Source organism: Peromyscus californicus, unplaced genomic scaffold (assembly GCF_007827085.1).
Source record: "Peromyscus californicus insignis strain IS unplaced genomic scaffold, ASM782708v3 Scaffold_19__1_contigs__length_69161282, whole genome shotgun sequence".
Classification (NCBI taxonomy): Eukaryota; Metazoa; Chordata; class Mammalia; order Rodentia; family Cricetidae; genus Peromyscus; species Peromyscus californicus.
In genome coordinates, this window is record NW_026294491.1 from 55,909,571 (window position 1) to 55,933,172 (window position 23,602).

The 23,602-nt window shown below is 39.6% G+C and overlaps 1 protein-coding gene across 1 annotated transcript; it reads right to left on the reverse strand.

Moving 5' to 3' along the window:
* Nucleotides 1-1,443: 1,443 nt before the first annotated feature.
* Nucleotides 1,444-23,600, reverse strand: Crisp2 (cysteine rich secretory protein 2). Its single transcript, XM_052743976.1, has 7 exons — nt 23,532-23,600; nt 18,818-18,934; nt 8,134-8,221; nt 5,793-5,935; nt 5,263-5,360; nt 3,202-3,290; nt 1,444-1,903 (listed from the first exon to the last, which is right to left on the reverse strand). The coding sequence occupies exons 1-7, from the start codon at nt 23,598-23,600 to the stop codon at nt 1,776-1,778; spliced, it is 732 nt and encodes a 243-aa protein (XP_052599936.1). The 3' UTR covers nt 1,444-1,775.
* Between the last annotated feature and the right edge of the window lie 2 nt (nt 23,601-23,602).

A 23,602-nucleotide genomic window follows, 5' to 3' on the forward strand; every position in this document is an offset into this window, starting at 1 on the left:
CTTGCCCTCACTCTCATGCTGGAAAATTCATCTACAAATACTGTTGAGCCATTCCTTTGCTGATATTAGAACCTATTTCTTAAAGATTCCAAAGTAGACTAAAGATCAGCTGAGACACCCAGCCTTGTGAACTGAACAACTATCAGATTCTTGTACTCTAGGTAGATAGCCATTGTTGGATTAACTAGACTACAACCTATAAGCCAAGCTAATAAACCGCCTTTTAATAAATATAGATCCATTCTATCAGTTCCTCTAGAGAAACCTGACTAATACAGGATTTTCTGCGAAGTAAAATTAAAACTTAATTTTGTGGGTACATGATTATGACACTGAATAAAATAATTTGAAAAGGAGAATTGACAGAAAACAGCTCATGAGACAATCGATTTCTCAAAGCTACAATGAAGAAAGATTCTTTCTGTGGATTTCCACAGACACTCATGGGTCTGAGACAAGAATGAATGTGTTCAACAATGGCCATGAATCCTCTTGATACTCAATATAAGGCCATTTATTCTAGAAACTTGTTTCAAGTCTTAGTTCAACATCCACTTGACTTTTACTCCTGGACAATTTACTAAGTGTTCTTTTAGGATTTTTCCACGCATATGATAGTTATACATCTGTATCTTCCACCTTAAATTTGTTTTAGTATTAGGATGACATAATCACAAAGAATGAATTGATAAATATTTCCTTTATTCGGTTTCTAGAACAGACTGTGTACAGCTATTCTAAATACTTTTCCATTTTTTGGCAGAATTCTGTGGCAAAAGCACAGAGGCCTGTAAATTTTCTTTTAGAGGCTTTAGAGTTATGAGTTCATTTTCTTCAATGGTGCAGAAAAGTTCAGATATCTATTTCATATTGGGGACATTGGTAGTTCATGGTATGTCACCATCTATCTAATCAGACCTGGTTTTTTACTATTTCTGGTAACTTTCACTGTTTAGGATGTTTAATGTACTTACATTTAATCTTATGAAAAGTGAGCTGATTTACATGTCATTGTCAAACAATCTTGAGTGAAATGTACAGAATTATGAATGCTAACTTCTCTAGGACATTCATTAATCTTAATTGTTTCATCAGATGACTAGGCTTGTATATTACATTGAACCACATCCTCTATATAGTGATTACTTACATACCCATAAAATAAAATCAAGATGTAATTGTTATGTTTTCTGTTTAAACTTTAGTAATCTATTTAATAGATTTTTCCCTGTATAATTATTTGCCTGTGCTTAGTTATTGTCAGTTAAAAAGACAAGCTATATAAATATTACATGAAAATCGAATCATGTAGTTGCTTGAGTTCTTTATTGAAAAAGATTACTTGTGTTTAATTAAAAGGACATAAGACAAATACAGATGTCTAGCTTCATCCTGGTAGACACTATAGAGTAGGTTGACGGTGATATTTCTACAGTCCATTATTCCATTGCAAGTTGTTTTAGGACACATACAGGTTTTTTTTTCAAAGTTCTAGTGATGAATGACCTGTGTTCGTACAACTTTCAAAATTATCCACCAATTCAATTCACTACATTTAAAGCACCAAAGTTGGTCATAATCCAAAGTTGTCATCCTAAATGACACTTTTTTTTAATGGCTGTATGAAAGAGATTTCTGTATAAATCCTGGAAGGGAAGAAGCCTTGTCATTTGGGATCCGACTTGTCACTAATCTCCTATAGGTTTCCCTGGCATGTCTCAGCTAAAGGCTGCATCCCCTTTTCATGTAGTCCTTCATGCCACACACTGGACATGTTAGTGAATTTTGCCGTCACACAGGCAAGTAGCCTGGCACTTTTCCTTGAGCAGCTCATGTCCACAGCCTGCTGAGTTCTTCAAGGACTCACAGTTACTAAGCAAATCTTCATACTCACAGCTATTGGCTGCAATGAAAGCAGATTTGGTTATCTTACTGCCAATATCTGAAGTAGCAACAGAAAAGTCCACCCATTAAAACATCCATGGAGAGGTAGGAAGGAGAAACACACTGGCATCATTGCCACTGTGGTGGTCTTGAGAAACCCGGGTAGGAAACTTGGCTGAGCCTGCTGGTTCACCCATCACTTTTTCTTACTTTCAATTCAATGGTATATTTCTAAAATGAATTGACTTACTTATATCCCCTGGCAGTCAAAGAGAAAGAAAAAGATGTAAACGTATCTCTAGCTGCTGAGTCTGATGTGGTACCCACTAGGCAAATGTAGCTGTTTTAGTACATGGTAAGTTAAATTAGCTTCTTAGCCTAACTGGCCCATTTCAAGTCCCCAAGGCCATACTCGTGGCTAATGTGCTAAAACAAGTGTTATAGAGACTCCTCTCATCTTGCATTTTGGAAACCCAACTTTACACTTTCAGGAGTAAATGCCCTTTGTGGGTGGACTGAAACAAGGGCAGTGTGCCATGTTTTCCTCTGAACTCCTCAGATCCTCAAAGTTGATTGGTCATGGGTGTGGTCTCTTTACAGCCCTCCTACAATTTCAAGGACATGAAATCCCAACAACTCTGCATTTGAGTCTGAAGCAGGAACCAAGCTGGTATAGTCCCTTTTCTTCTGAGAAGCATGCGAACAGCACTCAAAGACTAGCACTATGGGACGTAAGACAGGCAAAATACGGTTTCAATTCATGTAGGCATATGCGATTTGATTTTTTTTTTAAGTTATGAATATATGTATGCCTGCATGTCTGTCTGTCCAGCACCTGTTTTCAGGTGCCTAGAGAGGGCAGAAAAGGACATCAGATATCCTGAAACTGGTGTCACAGGCAGTTGTTGTGAATCACCAAGGTCAATTCTGGGAATGGAACCCAGGTCATCTACAAGAGCAGCAAATACTCGTAATCACTGAGCTATCTCTCCAGGACCATGTTTTGATTTTTTTTAAATACTACTTTGGGTCTATTGATATTAAGTTTAAGGAACAACTTATGAATGCAGCACACAGTGAATAGTCTCTGCACATCACAGTCACTGAAGATAAATGTTCTGTTAGGGAACACAGGTAAAACTCTTTTCATTGTAAATAAAATGTAAGTTAGTAGTGTGTATAAAATACTTATTTTAATGCTTTTCTTGAGTAGATTTTTTTCTTCTTCTAAGAATACATCATTTATTTGATTTTACAGATCATTGAATAAAATAAAACGCTATACGAGGAACCACCAATGGTCCCCTTCACACTTACTGCATAGTCCATTGTCACAGTTATTGGGACAGCTAGCACAAGCTTCCCCTTGCTGGTAAGGAGTGCTCTTTTTCAACGCATTGTTACCCCTGCAATGTGAAACATATCATTATTTCTCCCTTTGCTTCTTGTTTTATGCACTGAAGCATCAGTGAACATACCTACATACATGGTTGTGCATGGTTTTCAATTTTGTTATTGACAACAATAGCAATTAAGCAAGCACATCAAACACGAACACATTTGTCCTAGTTTGCTGTCTGTGACTGAGATAAAACATTGACTAAAAGTGACTTGAGGGGTGGGGAGGGGGAGAGGGTTTTATTTTAGGTCACAAGTTATAATCCACCACTGAGGGAAGCCGAGGCAGGAACCTGGAGGCAGGAACTGAAGCAGACACAGTGAAGATTTAAATGCTGCTTACAAGCTGCACCCAGGTTCAAGTTCAGCTGCTTTTCCTTCATGGTCCAGGTCTAACCACCTAAAGATGGCGTGGCCAGCAGTGGACCAGGCTCCCCTACATTCACTAGCAGTCGAGAAATTACCTCACAGACACAGGCCAATTCGACATAGGAAATTCCTTAATTTGAGGTTCCTTCCCAGCTGTGTCAAGGTGACCACCAAGGTTAGCAATGACATGCCATCTCTCTGACTGCAATTCACCAAATTAAGTAAGGAAACTGAGGCAACTGGCATCTTGAATTTTGCCCTCTGTTCCCAGATAGATGAAATAATTACTAAGGCAAGACCCTGCAAGGTGTGGGTTACAGAAGCACATCACTCCTAAGAAAGACTATCTCATAAATGGTACTGGTAATGGAAAACTGTTTATTACTAAATATATTCTATCTGAAAGCTGAACTATCCCACAGTTCCTCTAAAATGGAAAGCAAAGTTTCTGCATTTGTTTCTTGTTGCTGAGAGTGAGTTTACATTGTTTGTGCATGGTTAGTAGCATATACTTAAGCAACGCTAGCTAGTACTTAAAGAATATGTGAGAATGTTATGGTTACTAAGAAAAGAATGCCAGTTTCCCAAGTTTTGATCTGTGCCAACATCCAAGGTATACTATCCTACAGGAATTAATATGTGACTCGTGATGATCATCACCACATGGGCCAGTTATGAACTTGAAAATATGAAGGAATCCAAATCTTAATTGTGCAAAGTGGGAAAAGAGCCCAAGGCAACACAGCTGAGTCTCGGTGTATTGAGTGAGCACTTAGAAAAACAAGCCATGAGGGTTCTAGAAACGCTCTGTAGGTTCATTCCTCAGCTTCCTCCCATTATCCATTCCATATATTGTTTCTTGTGCCTGCCCATGGGATGCTTTTATGATCAAGCAATAGATTTAGATATACATCTCCCTGTTCTATAAATTCTCTCTAGTAAATGCTTAAAAGTGTACTTGCAGAAAAACAAATTCTGAGTTCACAGCTCTCCTGCTGGAGTCTTCTATCACCTGAGTAACCATCTCTCAGCAAGTCTGACAGGAAGGGTGGTCCCCACCCCTTTCAAAAAGTAAATATAATTAAGACTAAAAATTATGTTGTAGTCACACACGTAAAATAGCAAGGTTTGTGGGAACAATGTAAGATTCTTCTCTTTTGTAGGTAACGAGCAATTGAAATATTTGAATAGAAAACAAGCTTCAATCAAGGTATATCATCCCATTTGCAAGCCAACAGCTTAAGTCATTTGTCCTAGCATTAAACTTATACAGTCCTGCAGTGCAAAATTATCAAAATAGATAACGTGAAATCTTAGAAAAAATCCACAGCATGAATGGTCCTTGAATGAGGGACCTAGGGAAGGCTAGTTGAAAGAAACAACATCATTTCATAAGTGAAGATGGAGAGCTTAGATCTTTACATTCAGAACTGGGGAAATGTACTCTTCTATGACGAATTAACGTTGCCTAGATCTTCAAAGAAAAACCCTGACATTCGCCCTTCCCCTGGTGGGGCTACTCTTGTGATTCTGGTTTGCTTTATATAAGAGCTTTCCCATATTATTTTGCAGGTAAAATGACACACATTTAATTCTGAAGTGCATACTTACGCAGGACAGTATTGGCAAACATAAAAATATTTTAGGATGTCTTGGTTGGGACAGTAAGCAATTCCACATCCAACTTTGTAAGATGAATACCAAACAACCTATAAGTCCATGGGAGATAAAAAGCATGGATGTTTATTAGAAAACTGGTAAAACACTCAAAAATAAATATTAATATATATAACATAAATATGTGGCTACTACAGTCTATAACATTTACCTTATAAAATTTCTATTTTGGGAATCACAGTAATAAAATTTTATTCCTAATACCCTTTAAAACTAAACATGTCATGTGGGATCACTATTTTTCCCATATATAATGAAAGTATAAACTGTATGCTTTCGTATCAAGAATTCTTCAGATCCTGGGAATAGATTAATATATCTTAAGGTTTCAGTCAAATGACAGAACTATACAATACCTACTCAGTCTGTCTCAAACTGAACATAGGAATGGGTCAGTGGTTGGCAAAGCTTTGGTCATTGCATTACAGTGTTTATTACTCCAGCATCTTCATGCATCTGCTCACCTGAGTGTAATGTCCAACAGCTGCATTGGGTTTTGCTCCTACACCATAAGTAAAGAACTCACTTTCATCGTACCAGTTTTGAATTACGGCTGACCAAGAAGTAGGGTCACTTGACATATAGAGATTCTCACCACATTTTGTATCTGGAAAGGAACATTTTTTTATGAGGAAAACAATAGAACTTTCAATCGCAAAATAAATTGACTACATGAATGCAAAATGCTGTACTTCAGCCATACAGCCTATGGTGGGTAACTGTTGGTTGAGGTGGGAGCAGGGTGCCTGCTTCTTAGATTAATTAATTAATCAGATGAGAAGACAGCCATCTGACACACCAAGCTTGCCTAAGCATGCAAATACTTGAACAGATTGTGAATAATCCGTTCTTTCAAAGGCCTTCTCCATTTGCACTGTCAAAACTGCACTCATCTAGGCACTAAATTCTCCATGTATATGTGTCTCATGTGCTTTGTGATGCAGGCTTAGTGAAGACAAGTAACCAACACTTGCTTGTTTTCTCCTCTGTCACACTCACCAGTTTCCACAAAGAAGACCCTAAAGAAAAGTTCATGGATTTTTTGTGAAGGAAGACGAAGGCATTTTTGACAGATTGTTTTAAAAGACAACAGTCAGCAGGAAAGGTGATTTCACAGGCTTAATCCTCTTCCTCGGTGAACCAGACACAGCCAGGACAAGTGTTACAACAGCCAAGTCATTTAATCTGTGTGAGCTTGAAAGGCCATGTCTATACTACATACGATGAATATCAAACGTGCTAAGATACCCCCATTAATAGTGAAGGTAAAGGTAACAATCAAATAGTCCACTTGATCTCCAAGACTGCTTCAGGGTTCTACTGACTCTGATCATCTCTTCACAATTATTTTATTATTATAGCAGCAATGATACAATAACAATAGATCAACTGAAACAATGCTAGGATGACTAACCACTTCCACAGCAGGCTTCTCTACATGCTTCAATATATTAGTAAACATCCTGTGTGAGGTCTGTGTATCAAATTTCCTCCCTCATTGATCTGTACTCCACAATAAAATGGGTCCTGTTGTTCCTTAGAGTCTTGCACAGCAATCTACACATCCATCAAATACAGAACATAGAAAACAAAACATATGCTGGGCTTGGCATTGCACACCTTTAGTCCCAGACCTGGGAGTTAGAGACAGGAGGATCATAGCAAGTTCATGGACAGCCTGTTCTACATAGCCAGTTCTAGTGCAGCCAGGGTCACATGTTGTAGAATATTATTTTAAGGTATGCTGCTTTTGTTTATGTTGCATTTGTTTAACTCTGTGAAGCTGTGATTCTTTGCTTGTCTAAAACACGTGACAGTCTAATAAAGAACTGAATGGCCAATAGTGAGGCAGGAGAAAGGATAGGTGGGGCTGGAAGAGAGAGACTATATAGAAGGAGAAATCTGGGAGGAGATAAAAGAAGCCAGAGAAGTAGGAGGACTCCAGGGGCCAGCCACCCATCTACACAGCAAGCCACAGAGTAAGAGTAAGATTTACAGAAGTAAGAGAGCAGGAAAAGCCCAGGGGCACAAGGTAAGCGGGGTAATTTAGGTTAAGAAAAACTGGCGGAAAAAAAAAAAAGCCAAGCTAAGGTGGGCATTTGTAATTAAGAATAAGCCTCCGTGTGTGATTTAATTGAGAACTGGGTGGTGGGCCCCCCAAAAGAGTAAAAACTAAACAACAACAGTTGCATAGTGAGGTCCCACCTAACCAAAAGAGAGGGGGGAGAAAAAAAGAAAAGAAAAACTTCACTGCTTTACATAATTTAAAATCATTCTCAAAATATTCAGCTTACATGGATATTGAATATTATTTCAAAACATTAAGTATTTTGTGGCAAAAACAAGCAACAACTGAACACAATTACATATATCTTAAAAATAGATATCAAAACACTGAACAGTTGTTTATTATCAAAATGAGGGGGCAGGTGATTAGATTTGATAAAGCACAAAAAAAAAAAAAAAACCATCTAGTATGGCATGACCTTGGTGTGTTCTCTGGCCTGGCCATTTTCTTCCTAATGTTGTGATTCTAATTTGAGAATTTTTGTTAAAAAAGGATGATCCATGATCTTCTTTGCTTATGAGCTTGGAGAGAACAAATGATACATGGCAAGAAATATTTGCATAATATAGACAAACATGAACCACATTGTTGTTATAATTATATCTCAATCACAAATAAATGACTTTGAAAGACAGCATGAATAGCATTTATGTGCAAATTCTTAATGTTATATCCTACAAAGGCCTGTTAGTATTGAAGTTATTCGTCTATTAAATAGCCATATATAATGTACATACTGGTCTTTCGGTCTTGCGAATTACTGTGCTCTAAAATACACTTGTTAGCCCACTTTTGAGAATTTCCTGATGCTGCTATGCTCCACTCCTAAATAGCAAGAGAAAGAGAAAACTAAATTTAATGATCCCACCATAATGAAAGCATATAATTCAATTGGCTAGCAAAACGATAAAACTCCCGTGGAAATATTTTCTAATTATCACTGTTATTAAAATGTCTCTTTGGCTTGTTTTAATTTTTGTGTGTGCTAGTGTCGACATGAAGAGAAGTCCATCAGAGATGGGTATAAGGGCAAAATATCTAACCATAAAGGCACGTTTACAATGTTTGTGAATGATGTTAAATATTGATACATGTGAAACATTCTAATAATATTAATATTATAGGCTGCTCTGAGTTATTCCAAAGTCCCTTGATGCCTATTGCTTTCATGTGGGAAATATGGGCTTGAATAGGATAAAGGGATGTTAGCACTGTGTCCTGGGAAATACTTTACATTAAGAAGGGTATAGTGGCTCAGTCTAGATCCCATCCCTGGGCACCTGCCACTCAGGGGAAGACCTGCCCAACTTGGCCCCAGGTTCTGGCCATCAGGCAGGATCCCTTCTACCCCCACCTCCACCGGGAAGGCTCCCCTTCTCCAAGACCCCCGGCAGACCCTGCAATCTCCACGCCCTGCCCCCACGCCCATCTGCCTGAGACCCCAGCCACTTCCTGAGACTTAGAGACCGGCCCCCAGCTCCCATCCTGCCCTGGACTTCCCATCTGGACAAGAGGTGAGTGCCTGGGATCAGCCTAGATCCCATCCCTGGACACCAGCCATTCTGGGAAGACCTGCCCAACTTGGCCCCAGGTTCTGGCCATCAGGCAGGATCCCTTCTACCCCCACCTCCACCAGGAAGACTCCCCTTCTCCAAGACCCCAAGCGGACCCTGCAGTCTCCACGCCCTGCCCACATGCCCACCCGCCTGAGACCCCAGCCACTTCCTGAGACTTAGAGACCGGCCCCCAGCTCCCATCCTGCCCTGGACTTCCCTTCTGGACAAGAGCTCCCATCTTGCCCCAGACTTCCCATCTGGACAAGAGAGCTCCCATCTGGACAAGAGAGAGAGACTTCCTGAATCTGCCAGCTCTGTCTGGACCAAGTGCACTGATAAGACCAAGAACGAACCACAAGGAAATGGGCAGACGTCAAGGCAGAAGTACATACAACAAAATGAAGAGCAATACAGCATCACCAGAACCTAACCCTCCTCCAACATCTAGACTTGAACATCAAAAATGGGAAGAAGAAAACAGCCTTATGAATAACATCATGAAGACAGTAGAGGCTTATATAGAGGAAAAGACAAACAAAAAATGGGAAGAACGCTATAAAAAACTAGAGGAAAGGACAAATAAAGCAAAAGAAAACAATAAAGCCCTGAAAGAAAATCATGAAAAAGCAATGAAACAGATGAAGGAAATAGTCCAAGACCTGAAAAGGGAAATAGAAAAAATGAAGAAGACACAAACAGAGAGAATGCTGGAAATAGAAAATCTGAGTAAACCAATGGGAACTTCAGATGCAAGTATAACCAACAGAATGCGAGAGATGGAAGAGAGGATCTCTGGCATTGAAGATACAGTAGAAGAAATAGATTCATCAGTCAAAGAAAACACTAAAGCCAAGAAAGTCATGACCCAAAATGTCCAAGAAATTTGAGACACCATGAAAAGACCAAACCTATGAATAATAGGGATAGAGGAAGGAGAAGAATACCAACTCAAAGGCACAGAAAATATATTCAACAAGATCATAGAAGAAAATGTTCCCAACTTAAAGAATGAAATGCCTATGAAGATACAAGAAGCCTATAGAACACCAAACAGACTAGACCCCAAAAAAAGTCCCCTCGCCACATAATAATTAAACAACTAAACATACAGAATAAAGAAAGAATATTAAGAGCAGCAAAGGAAAAAGGCCAAGTGACTTATAAAGGCAAACCCATCAGAATAACACCCGATTTCTCAATGGAGACTTTGAAAGCCAGAAGGACCTGCACAGATGTAATGCAGACACTAAGAGACCATGGATGCCAGCCTAGACTAATATACCCAGCAAAACTTTCAATCATCATGGACGGAGTGAACAAGACATTCCAAGACAAAGCCAGATTTAAACAATACTTATCCACAAACCCAGCCCTACAGAAAGCACTAGAAGGAAAATTCCAACCTAAGGAAGTCAGATACACCCTCGAAAACACAGGCAATAGATAAAGCCACAGCAGTAAACCCCAAAGAAGAAAAGTACACACACACTACCACCAAAAAATAACAGGAATGAACAATCATTGGCCATTAATATCCCTGAATATCAATGGTCTTAATTCACCTATAAAAAGACACAAAGCTAACAGAATGGATACAAAAGCAGGACCCATCATTCTGCTGCATACAAGAAATACACCTCAAATTCAAAGATAGACACTACCTAAGAATAAAAGGCTGGGAAAAGACTTTCCAATCAAATGGTCTTAAGAAGCAAGCTTGTGTAGCCATCCTAATATCAAGCAAAATAAACTTCAAACTAAAATCAATCAAAAGAGATCAAGAAGGGCATTACATACTCATCACAGGAAAGATCAACCAAGATGAACTTTCAATTCTGAACATTTATGCCCCAAACACAAGGGCACCCACATATGTAAAAGAAACATTACTAAAGCTTAAACCACATATAAAACCCCACACATTAATACTGGGAGACTTCAACACCCCACTTTCACCACTGGACAGATCTCCCAAATCGAAACTTAACAGAGAAATAAAGGACTTAACTGATGTTATGACCCAAATGGTCTTAATCAATATCTACAGAACATTCCATCCTAACTAAAAAGAATATACCTTCTTCTCAGCACCCCATGGAACCTTCTCTAAAATCGACCACATACTTGGCCACAAAGCAAATCTCAACAGATACAAAACAATTGGAATAACCTCCTGTGTTCTATCAGACCACCATTGTTTTAAGTTAGATTTCAACAACAACAAAAACTACAGAAAACCTACAATCTTATGGAAACTGAATAATGCTCAACTGAATCACCAATGGGTTAAGGAAGAAATAAAGAAAGAAATTAAAGACTTCCTAGAGATCAAAGAAAATGAAGACACCACATACCCAAACTTATGGGACACTATGAAAGCAGTGAGTGCTAAGAGGGTAATTCATAGCACTAAATGCCCGCATAAAGAAGTTGGAGAAATCTCACACTAGTGACTTAACAGCACACCTGAAAGCACTAGAACAAGAAGAAGCAAAGTCTCCCAGGAAGAAAAGATGCCAGGAAATTATCAAAGTAAGAGCTGAAATCAATAAAATAAAAACAGAGAACAATACAAAAAAAATAATGAAACAAAGAGTTGGTTCTTTGAGAAAATCGACAGGATAGACAAGCCCCTATCCAAACTAACCAAAAGACAGAGAGAGAGCATCCAAATTAACAAAATCAGAAATAAAAAGGGGGACATAACAAAAGACAATGAGGAAATCCAGAGAATCATCAGGTCATACTTCAAAAACCTCTACTCCACAAAACTGGAAAATCTAAAAGAAATGGATAATTTTCTGGATTATCTTAGGTACCACATACCTAAGTTAAATCAAGACCGGAAAAACTATTTAAATAGTCCAATAACCCCTAAGGAAATAGAGTCAGTCATTAAAAGTGTCCCAAACAAAAAAGCACAGGCCCAGATGGTTTCAGTGCAGAATTCTACCAGATCTTCAAAGAAGAGTTAATACCAATACTCTTTAAATTGTTCCACACAATAGAAACAGAAGAAACATTACCAAACTCCTTCTATGAGGCTACAATTACCTTGATTCCTAAACCAAACAAGGATACAACAAAGAAAGAGAACTACAGACCGATCTCCCTCATGAACATTGATGCAAAAATACTCAATAAAATACTGGCAAACAGACTCCAAGAACACATCAAAACAATTATCCACCATGATCAAGTAGGCTTCATCCCAGGGATGCAAGAGTGGTTCAACATACAAAAGTCCGTCAATGTAATACACCATATAAACAAACTCAAAGAAAAAAACTACATGATCATCTCACTAGATGCAGAAAAGGCATTTGACAAAATCCAACACCCCTTCATGATAAAGGTCTTGGAGCAATCAGGAATACAGGGAACATACCTAAACATAATAAAGGCAATTTACAGCAAGCCAACAGCCAACATCAAATTGAATGGAGAGAAACTCAAAGCGATTCCACTTAAATCAGGAACGAGGCAAGGCTGTCCGCTCTCCCCATACTTATTCAATATAGTACTTGAAGTTCTAGCCAGAGCAATAAGACAACATAAGGAGATTAAGGGGATACAAATTGGAAAGGAAGAAGTCAAGCTTTGCTATTCACAGATGACATGATAGTATACTTGAGTGACCCCAAAGATTCAACCAAGGAACTGATACAGCTTATAAACACCTTCAGCAACATAGCAGGATACAATATCAACTCAAAAAAAACCAGTAGCCCTCCTATATACAATTGACAAACAGGCTGAGAAGGAAATCAGAGATACATCACCCTTTACAATAGCAACAAATGATATAAAATACCTTGGGGTAACACTAGCCAAGTAAGTGAAAGATCTATATGACAAAAACTTTAAGTCCCTGAAAAAAAAAATTGAAGATGTCAGAAAATGGAAAGATCTCCCATGCTCATGGATAGGCAGGATTAACATAGTAAAAATGGCAATCTTACCAAAAGCAATCTACAGATTCAATGCAATACCCATCAAAATATCAACACAATTCTTCACAGACCTGGAAAGAATAATATTCAACTTCATGTGGAAAAACAAAAAACCCAGGATAGCCAAAAGAATCCTGTACAATAAAACAACCTCTGGAGGCATCACGATCCCTGACTTCAAGCTCTACTATAGAGCTACAGTAATAAAAACAGCTTGGTACTGGCATTAAAAACTGACATGTGGACCAATGGAATCGAATTGAAGACCCTGACAGTAATCTGCACACCTATGAACATATAATTTTTGACAAAGAAGCCAAAACTATACAATGAAAAAAAGAAAGCATCTTCAACAAACAGTGCTGGTATAACTGGATATCAGCGTGTAGAGGGCTGCAAATAGATCCATATCTGTCACCATGCACAAAACTTAAGTCCAAGTGCATCAAAGACCTCAACATAAATCCAGCTACTCTAAACCTGCTAGAAGAGAAAGTAGGAAGTAGTCTTGAACGCATTGGCATAGGAGATCACTTCCTAAATAGAACACTAGTAGCTCAGACACTGAAACAATCAATCAATGGGACCTCTTGAAACTGAGAAGCTTGTAGAGCAAAGGATACAGCCAACAAGGCAAAGCAACAGCCTACAGAATGGGAAAAGGTCTTCACCAACCCCACATCTGACAGAGGTCTGATATCCAGAATATATAAGGAACTCAAGAAATTAGACATCAAAATGCCCAACAGTCCAGTTAAGAAATGGGCTATAGAACTAAACAGAGAATTCTCAACAAAGGAAACTCAAATGGCTGAAGGACATTTAAGGAATTGCTGGACACCCCTAATTATCAGGGAAATGCACATCAAAACAACTCTGAGATACCACCTTATGACTGTCAGAATGGCTAAGATAAAAACACTGAAGACACCTTATGCTGGAGAGGATGTGGAGCTAGGGGAACTCTCCTCCACTGCTGGTGGGAATGCAAGCTTGTACAACCTCTTTAGAAATCAATATGGTTCTTTCTTAGAAAATTGGGAATCAATCTCCCCCAAGATCCAACTATACCACTTGGGCATATACCCAAGGAATGCTCAATCATACCACAAGGGCACTTGCTCAGCTATGTTCATATCAGCATTGTTTGTAATAGCCAGAACCTGGAAACAACCTAGATGCCCTTCAACTGAAGAATGGATAAAAAAAATGTGTTACATATACACAATGGAATACTACTCAGCAGAGAAAAACAATGACATCATGAGGTTTGCAGGCAAATGGATGGATCTAGAAAAAATCATCCTGAGTGAGGTAACCCAGACTCAGAAAGACAAACATGGTATGTACTCACTCATAGGAGGATACTAGATGTGGAACAAGGATGACTGGTCTGCTACTCACAACACCAGGGAGGCTACCTAGAAAACAGGACCCCAAGAAAGACACGGGGATCGCCCAATGACAGAGAAATGGAATGAGATCTACATGAACAGCCTGGACGTGAGTGGGGGTAATGAAGGGTGAGGGGCGAGGGAAAGAGAGCTTGGGGGAGCGGGAGATCCCAGCTGGATCAACAACAGAGAGGGAGAACAAGGAATTGGAGACCATGGTAAATGAAGACCATATGAGAATAGGAAGAAGCAAAGTGCTAGAGAGGCCCACAGAAAGCCACAAAGATGCCCCCAACAATAGACTGCTGGCAATGTTCTCGAGAGACAGCCCAAACTGACCTATTCTGGTGATAGGATGGCCAAACACCCTAATTGTCGTGCTAGAAACCCCATCCAATGACTGAGGGAACTGGGTGCAGAGATCCATGGCCAGGCCCCGGGTGGAGCTCAAGGAGTCCAGTTGGCGAGAAAGAGGAGGGTTTATATGAGCAAGAATTGTTGAGACCAAGGTTGGATAAAGCACAGGGACAAATAGCCAAACGAATGGAAACACATGAACTATGAACCAATGGCTGAGGGTCCCCCAACTGGATCAGGCCCTCTGAAGAGGTGAGACAGTTGATTGACTTGATCTGTTTGGGAGGCATCCAGGCAGTGGACCGGGTCCTGTGCTCATTGCATGAGTTGGCTGTTTGAAACCTGGGGCCTATGCAGGATCGCTTGGCTCGGCCTGGGAGGAGGGGACTGGACCTACCTGGACTAAGTCTACCAGGTTGACCTCAGTCTGTGGGGGAGTCTTTGCCCTGGAGGAGATGAGAATGGGGGGTTGACTAGGGGGAAGGGGAGGGGGCGGGAGGGGGAGAACAAGGGAATCCGTGGCTGATATGTAGAATTAAATTATATTGTAAAATAAAATAAAAATTCAAAAAAAAAAGAAGGGTATAGTAAGTTTCCCCATCATGGTCTTAATGCCCCTTGCTCATAGAATCCCTCTTTCCTCTCTTCAATTGGACTTCTGGAGCTTGGCCTGGTGGTTGGCCATGGCTCTCTACATCTGTTTCCATCAATTACTGGAAGAAGGCTCTATGATGACAGTTAGGGCATTCACCAATCTGATCAATGGGGTAGGCCAGCTCAGGCACCCCCTCCACCACTGCTAGTAATCTAAGCCATGATGAGAAAACTTGCAGATACAAGGGAATCAAGCTAGTAGGAACTCATGAACTTTGGACCAAGAGCTGTGGGACTAGACTGGGCCCTCTGCATGGGTGAGACAGTTATGTAGCTTGGTCTGTTTGAAGGCCCCTTGATAGTGGGAATAGGATCGATATCCGGTGCATGAGCAGGCTTTTTGGAGCCCATTGCCTATGGCGGAACACCTTTCACATCCTTGATGCAGGGGGAGGGGCTTGGACCTGCCTCAGCTGAATGTTCCAGGCTTTGCTAACTCCTCATAGGAGGCCATACCATTTGTGAAGAGGCAATGGGGACTGGGCTGGGGGAGGGGGGGTAAGGCTGCAGGGAGGGGAGTAGGAGGAGGGATGGGGGGATCTGTGGAGGGTATATAGAATGAATAAAAATTTCTTAATAAAAAAATTTAAAAGAAAGGTATAGTATTAAGAATGGAGAGATGTCTCAGTGGTTGAGAGAATCTACTGCTCTTTTGCAGAGGTCCCATGTTTGATTCCCATCACCCCTGCCAATTGACTCATAGCTGTCCATAAACCAAGTTCTATGGGAGCTCTAATGCCTCTGGTCTTCACAGGCACCCACACACATGTGTACATGTTCACACTCACACACAGAGACACAGAAAAAAAAATCCTCTTCAAGAAGTTAAGACCCTAAAAGACAGAAAATGCCTTGATATATGACTAAGAAAGACAGTGAACAAAATGCTTCACACAGGATGCTCCAAGATTTGGTTTCTGATTCTAACTTATTAGACCCAAAACTTGAAAAGTCACTTAACCATGTTAAAAATGAAAATAATATAGTCTTTCCAGCATAAAAATTTTAGTAAAATAGCTAAATCAAAACAAGAACTGCCGATGGAAGCAAAGCACTGATGTGTGGTGATGTATTGTGTCCCCCAATATACTGTGTCACCCAATAAAATTTATCTGAGGATCAGAGGAAAAAGCCACTATAAGTAAACATAGAAGTTAGGCAATGTTAGCACACGCCTTTAATCCTGTCACTTGGGAGGCAGAGATCTGTCTTGATCTCTGTGAGTTCAAGGCCACACTGAGGAACAGAACCAAGCATGGTGACACATGCCTTTAATCCCAGCACTAACCATAGAGGTCTAGAGGTCTGTACAGACAGACAGAAAGTGACAGAGCTGGGCAGGAAGATGAAGTGATGTAGCTGGGCTGAGAGAGCCAATGAGTGAGCAGAACAGAAAGGAATATAGGCGTGGGTATACAGGAAGTAGGTCTCTTTGAGACTGAGGTGTCTTTGAGGTGAGGTTAGCTTGTGGCTTTTCCTATTTCCCTGATCTCTCAGGTTTTCATGCCTATATCTGGCTCCATGTTTTTTTTTATTTAATAAGACCTTTAGCAATTTATCTACAAATGGTGCCCAGACGTGGTGGCAAGAATTTCCACCTAAAACCTGAGAGAACTTAAGAAGAGATTGTAATTGTAGCTAAAAGCACCTTCCTAATTCATGACACTCATGGTGGGCCGAGGTACAGTGACGTGTCCCCTGGCTGTGACAATTCGTCAACACTGATGGGTGAATCTCAGATAGGCAAGGCCCCATGGGCTTCGGGTCCAGAATATCTCTTGCTAGTGCTGTGTCTTTACATGTTTGCTCCTGCCATTTTTCTCTGGTATCTGGCATGATATGAATGGGTATGAGGGGATCCCCACTGCTCTTAATGTAGTGTAATTATCTCATGGAAATATCCCTTTCTACTGGACATTTTTACCTATGGATTATTGTGAAGATGATTTCCTCTTAAGCTGCACTGTTTAACTGAAGCAGTGATTTTATACAATAATAGTATTAGTTTAAATAGAATTTTGATGACTAAGGGTTTTTAACAAATATAATAAGGGATTATTATAGAGGTTAGTTTAGTGGGAAAATTAATGTGGGTAAAGGCAGGATATGGTGTTGCTACCACCCTTGATAAAGCAGGGGCTGCAGAGGGTAGAAAATAAGAACAAGGCATTGTCACACAGCTAGGACTTATGAGTTCCTCTTGAGGAGCCATATGGACTGTGACTTACATTAATGATTAAGAAAAACAATTGTGTCCCAGAAACTAGGCTAGCTCAAGTTCTTTTCATCTTAATATTGGGAGATATGTTCATGGGTTTTAGTGTTCATCAGAGCTAAAACAAAGTTTTAAATAACGACTAAGGTTAAGATGTCTTTGTTAATGACTTTGAGGTAGAAAGTCTTGGGGAACAATTTGAAGTTTAGGAAGGCATATAGTTCAGTGGGGGACTCTGACATCAAGAAACAAGAACAATAACAGCCCTATTATTATTAGCTGATGTGCCTTTCTTGCTAGGATGGGTTGCTGATCAATGATTAATTCCTTGTACCCATTTCTGCCCTCAGCTTCCTGATATAAACAACTGTTGATGAGTGGGTATGCACGCTGAGGATTCAAAGTAGACTCACTGATTGTTTTTCATATATAAAAGTTTATATTTGTTATTCTTTTAACTTTTTATAAGATTACCTTTTGAGATAAATAAGACAATGTTTGATCATTTCTTTGTAACCTCAAAATGCAACCTGCCAGTAAAAGAACTGGCTGAGAAAAATAACTTGCTTGCTTACACTCTGTTAATCTATAACAAGTTATTTGGACATCAATGTATGTGGGTTCTTGGGGATAATTTGTTTTTTACCTGTAATATGTAAAATGTTTAGTTATATAAGGGAAATAGGAAACGTTTTTTACTTGTATTCATTGTAATCATTCACTTAAAAAATAGAGTGAAACCACACTGTAATTTTTATATTGCTTGAAGTAGTCTGCTGGGGTATATAAGCTGTAAGGGAAAAAAATAAATACACAGAAGGGATACAACTGGGTAGAGGTAAGAAAAGAAATAAAAAGGTGAGACAGAGATAACAGAGAGTTCCTATGGGGTGTGTGTGTGTGTGTGTGTGTGTGTGTTTCCCTTTTTTACTGGCCACAGAGAGTTAAGTTTTGTCTCACTGGATGGCCCCAGAGAATTAAGTTTTACCCCCTCCAATAGAAAAGTAAAATTGAGTGATTAGTTCACTGACTCCGTGGCTCCCCCTCAATTGCTGAGCTGCTGAAGCCTGGTCCTTACAGCAGCAGGGAATATTTTAAACCATAATGTTAAGCCATCACCAGCTTCTCCTCTCTCCACATCCATCTCCTCCCCAGGACAGCTGCTCCTCCTCACACAGATGGATCCTCCCCCTCCCCACAGCTGCCCCCTCACAGCTGGATCCTCCCCCCCCCCATACAACTGGATTCTCCCTCCACTGCTGGTTCACATCATTTCCAACACAGTCTCTTACCATTTTTAGCATGTTGCTGGCAGTGGGGTTAACTGATCTCCTCAGATCATTGTGTTTATTTACAATCTCTCTTTGAATTTGCGGTTGGTTGGTTAACAATGCAGTGAAAGCTGGATCCTAAAGGAAAATAACTTTTAACAATTTCATAGATCACAGACATTGAAGAAATAACTTCAGTTTTAAAATTATTATCACATAATATCACACAAATAGAAAAGGAAAATATTAGCTGCTTGGCAATGCCAATAAATCTGAGTCAACACTTAATTTTAATAGGAACGAGTAGACGGAAGACTTGGAAATGATGAGTAATTCATTGCAAGGTAAAAAATCCCTCTGAGGCCACAAGTGCTAGATTCGGATTTTAATTCAGCTTTCATTATTTTTTTTTAACGTAGTACTAAGAGAGGTGATTCTGGGAGTGACTCTGCATTTGACCAGAGAAGAAAGGTAATCAATATCAGCCCAACACAAACTATGAGACTTAAAACAGTGATCTGCCTGCATGTTATACTGGTGCAATAAGGCATTAATATTATGAAAATAACAAGCCACTTTTTGATTGGGATTAAGCCTTACTCTTGAACTGGAAACCATACCTGGCAATGCTAAAGTGGCAAAGAATCTGAGATTATATAGGTCATGTGATCTAGGGGAAAACCTACTATTTTTCTGCTAAAGGAACATAACAATAACATGACTCCGGATGACATATTGCTACAGTCATAGATCGGTGCGTCATTCAGGCCTCATAAGAGAAGCTTCTTCTTTCAATGGATGGGAACTAACCCAGACACCCACAACTGGACAACATGCAGCCGTGGCAGACTTTGGAGCACTCAGTCCTAAGTGAGATGACCTACAGGAGACGTCTTCATCAAAGTCCCGCCCCACCCTCAAGGTTCAGGGGTCTACGCCGAAGAGGGAACAAAATGATGCTAAGGTCCAGAGTGATGGGTGACTCCAAGGAAACACTGTCTTCTAGGCACAAGACTGATGCACATCTGAACTCACAGAGACTATGGCAATACACAAAAGACCTGCAGAGGTTCACCAAACAAAAATCCCAGTCCCGGCTAGGGAAACTTGACTTGGTGTCCCACCCCTAACTGAGAACCTATTTGTGAATAATACCTGCTGGCAAAGAGAAAATCGAGTCTTCTCCAATGGAGTGTCAGTGACCGCCTTAACTAGGTTTCCATTACTGTGAAGAGACGCCATGACCACGGCAACTCTTATAAAGAAAACATTTAATTGTGGTGGCTGGCTTACACTTTCAGAAGTACAGTCCATTACCATCATGGCAGGGAGCATGGTGGGGTGCAAGCAGACATGGTGTTGACTACACCTTGGCTCACAGACAACGGGAAGTTGAGTATCTGGGCAGTATCCTGAGCATAGGAAACCTCAAAGCCCACCCCCACAGTGACACACTTCCTCCAACAAGGCCATATCCACTCCAAAAAGCCACACCTCCTAATAATGTCACCCCTATGAGATTATGGGGGCAATTACATTCAAACTACCACAGTGAGTACGTCAACCATGCTCTAGAGCAGGCACTATAGCCAAGAATAGTTTGCAAACACAAAACAGACTCTATTGATTTTGCTTTGTTTTGGCATTTTCTTTTTTGCCTTGTTTTTGTTTTGCTTTTTGCATTCTGGGTTTTGGTTGCTTTTTGTATTGTTTTTTGACAGCAAGATAGAGAGACATGAAGTTGGTGGATAGAGAGATGGGAAGGATCTTAGTGGAGTCAAGTAGATGAGAAAAACATAATATATATCGCATGAAAAATAATTTAGATAAAAGAATGAGATAGAATTTTGTTATCAAAACCTCATAACAGGAAACCTAAGACATATCCATTCACATATGATCAAGCCACAATAAGGTAAAGTGAGGGAATCCCATGATTCATCCTAGGCTTCACAGAGAAAATTGCTGTCTGTGGCATTTGCGTTTGGTGACAGAACATTCAGATTTAGTCTAAATTCATATCTCCCATCCAGCACCTGAGCAAAACCATGAGGCAGAATATTTTCCAAGGTTGCTCAATACATACTCTTTAAATATTTGTAAATGTTTTCTACACAATTCAAGGGCAATACATTCATCTACTGAATGGAATACTCCTCACTTTGCCCAGTTTAGCAGTAAAATGTGATCGGTACAGAGTTTATATTTTCAGCTTATCTTGATGATTATGTATATATGTCAGCTAATGCTGAGGAGCAGAATGGGGCTTTTGGTTGTTGGGCAGGTTCTAAGCTTAAATTTATACAAGAGTGCGATGTCCCATGGGTTTGAGCAAGATTCTGAAGTATTTCTAATAGACACATTGCTCATAGCAGGCTTCCTGATACTTTGAGATAAGTTACTCAACTGTTTCCCACCAACCTGAGTTCCCTCAAGACTCTCAACTTTCTCCCCCCATAGTTCTGGTCACACAGCATTGGCCATTTTCTACTCTCTGTCCATGTCTGTCTCCTGCTTTATGTTTCTAAGAACAGAGACTATTATATAATGCCCTCAACCAATAGGCATAGCACAGTTGCAGATTCCTAAAGTACAGTGAATGCACAAGACAAGCATCAGCAATGACCAGTCCCTGAATTATCAGACATTCCCACATTTCTATTATCCTCAAAATGTCACTTAAAGTAACTTCAAAACACAAAAGTGTTGGTTTCTTAGGATATGAAATTATTTTCTGATTCGTATATCATTATGTTTTATACATGAAAATTCTCCATATAGATGTAATTTTTTTTTAGATGAGTATCAGTGGAGCTTTTATTGGTGAGGTCAGGAAGTAAGATTATGTATAAAGTCTAAAGTTAACAAAAAAAAAACCAGAATCTATCCTTACAGAGCTCATAATGCATTAAAAAATAAAAACATATGGCTTCCTCAAACCTGATAGGTGGAGTCTATATGAGGAAAGATCAGTTTATTGAGGATAACAAAGAGTTCACAAAAGATGATTCTGGGTTGGGATTTGAAAAAATTTACAGTGTTCACAGGACTGCGGAGAAGCATAGAGAGTCACGCTGAGAGGGGTGATTAGTAAGCATTTAGTGGTGCCTAAAACCCAGCAACATCTCACTTTGTAATGATTTTTGTAAATGAAGGCCAAGAGTTGGACCAGGAAGTAGAAGGAGAATTGTGAAGATCCAGGGAAAAATCATTCAAGGGAGAAAAGATGGAAAACTGTTATAATAAAGCCCTGGGGAGTGAAAAACAAATTCTCCCTGGTCTGAGAATTTGACTATTATAACAGACTGGTTACAGTTATGAATGCCTAATAAGGCCTGAACAACTATCAAACTCTTTATTTCTAGCTAGCATTGAGTTTTAAAAGTCAGAACAGAGTATGAGAACAGACAACAGTGACAGCAGTACTTCTTACTCATGGGCTTCCAGGCCAGGAGGTGAACTCCATGTGTGAGCCTTACACACACGGACAAGAATGACTGGCCTTGATCTGGGATCATTAAAGCATTAAAATCATATGTGAAAGAGGAGGGGTCTAAATTCAAGATTCCACACAGTAACAATGCTTTATGTGCTAATTCCATGATCACTGATAAACACAAAAAGACTTTAGAATCAGACTTGTTTTCAATTTAGAAACAAGTCCAGGTATTTATAAACAATAACAAGAGATAAATGTAGTGACAGAGGCAAAGAAAGGGCAAATTTAAGATTACATATTCTTACATTTCTGAGCAATCATATGGAAATGGGATAAAATAAAGCATTCATATGGAAATGGGATAAAATAAAGACGTAGAAAATACTTTGAGCAGAAGATCCTTAATTAATTATCTCTTTAAACCCATACAACATGCTGTCTTTTTAAAATATGATTTGGGAGTGATATGTGATCCAAACTGGAGATGGCCTATTAAAATGTAAAAGAAGTGAATTCCGGCAATATATTTATTTGTGATAAGTTGAATAATTGCTCCCTAAAGATATTTCCATATCCTAATTCAAATGATCTATAAATATAGTCTTATTTGAAAAGAAAAGGTCTTTACAGAATCAAGTTGAGAATCTTGACACAAAATTATCCTAAAGAACTCAAGTGGAACCTGAATTTGGGGCCAAGCAATTTCATGAGAAACATAGATGAGATTATGTTAAGATGAAGGAGGAGGTTGGAAAGACACAGTCATCTGTTGAAGGACAACAACAATTGGTAGAAGTCACTATAAGACAGAAAGGAAGGGACCGGTTCCTTCCTAAGTCTGCCAGAGAGACCTCAATTTCAGACTTCTAGCCCCGACAGCTATAGAAAAAGCATTTCTACTGTGTTCAGCCAGTAAGTCTTAGGTAATTCTTAACAACAGTGCTCTGAACTTTATATATTATTTAACCAATTATAGAAAATACTGTTATCTGTTAATTTAACAAAGAATACTAGTGAAGTTTGTTGTTTAATTTGTACTATGTCGTTGATGCCTGTGAACCTTCTTCTTGGAATATCCTTTTCTTTTCAAGTGTCCAATAGGCACATGGGACAGGCAGCCCCCACAGCCACAAATGATGGAGCAAATAAGCTTAGTCCCCATCTCCGTTTCCATATGAAATGCTATGAGAACTTTGTCACCTGTCAGGCACTCTAGATTCCTTTGCTCTCAAAGTAGCCTGCCCTTTTCCAAAGCTGTCAGAGTGCTCTGAAAGGATGTTTTCCCTTTAACCTTACCTTTCCTTCAGTGGGCAATGATTGATGCAGCAAAGCAAAGAGAAACAGCATCACCTGGAAGGAAGCCATGG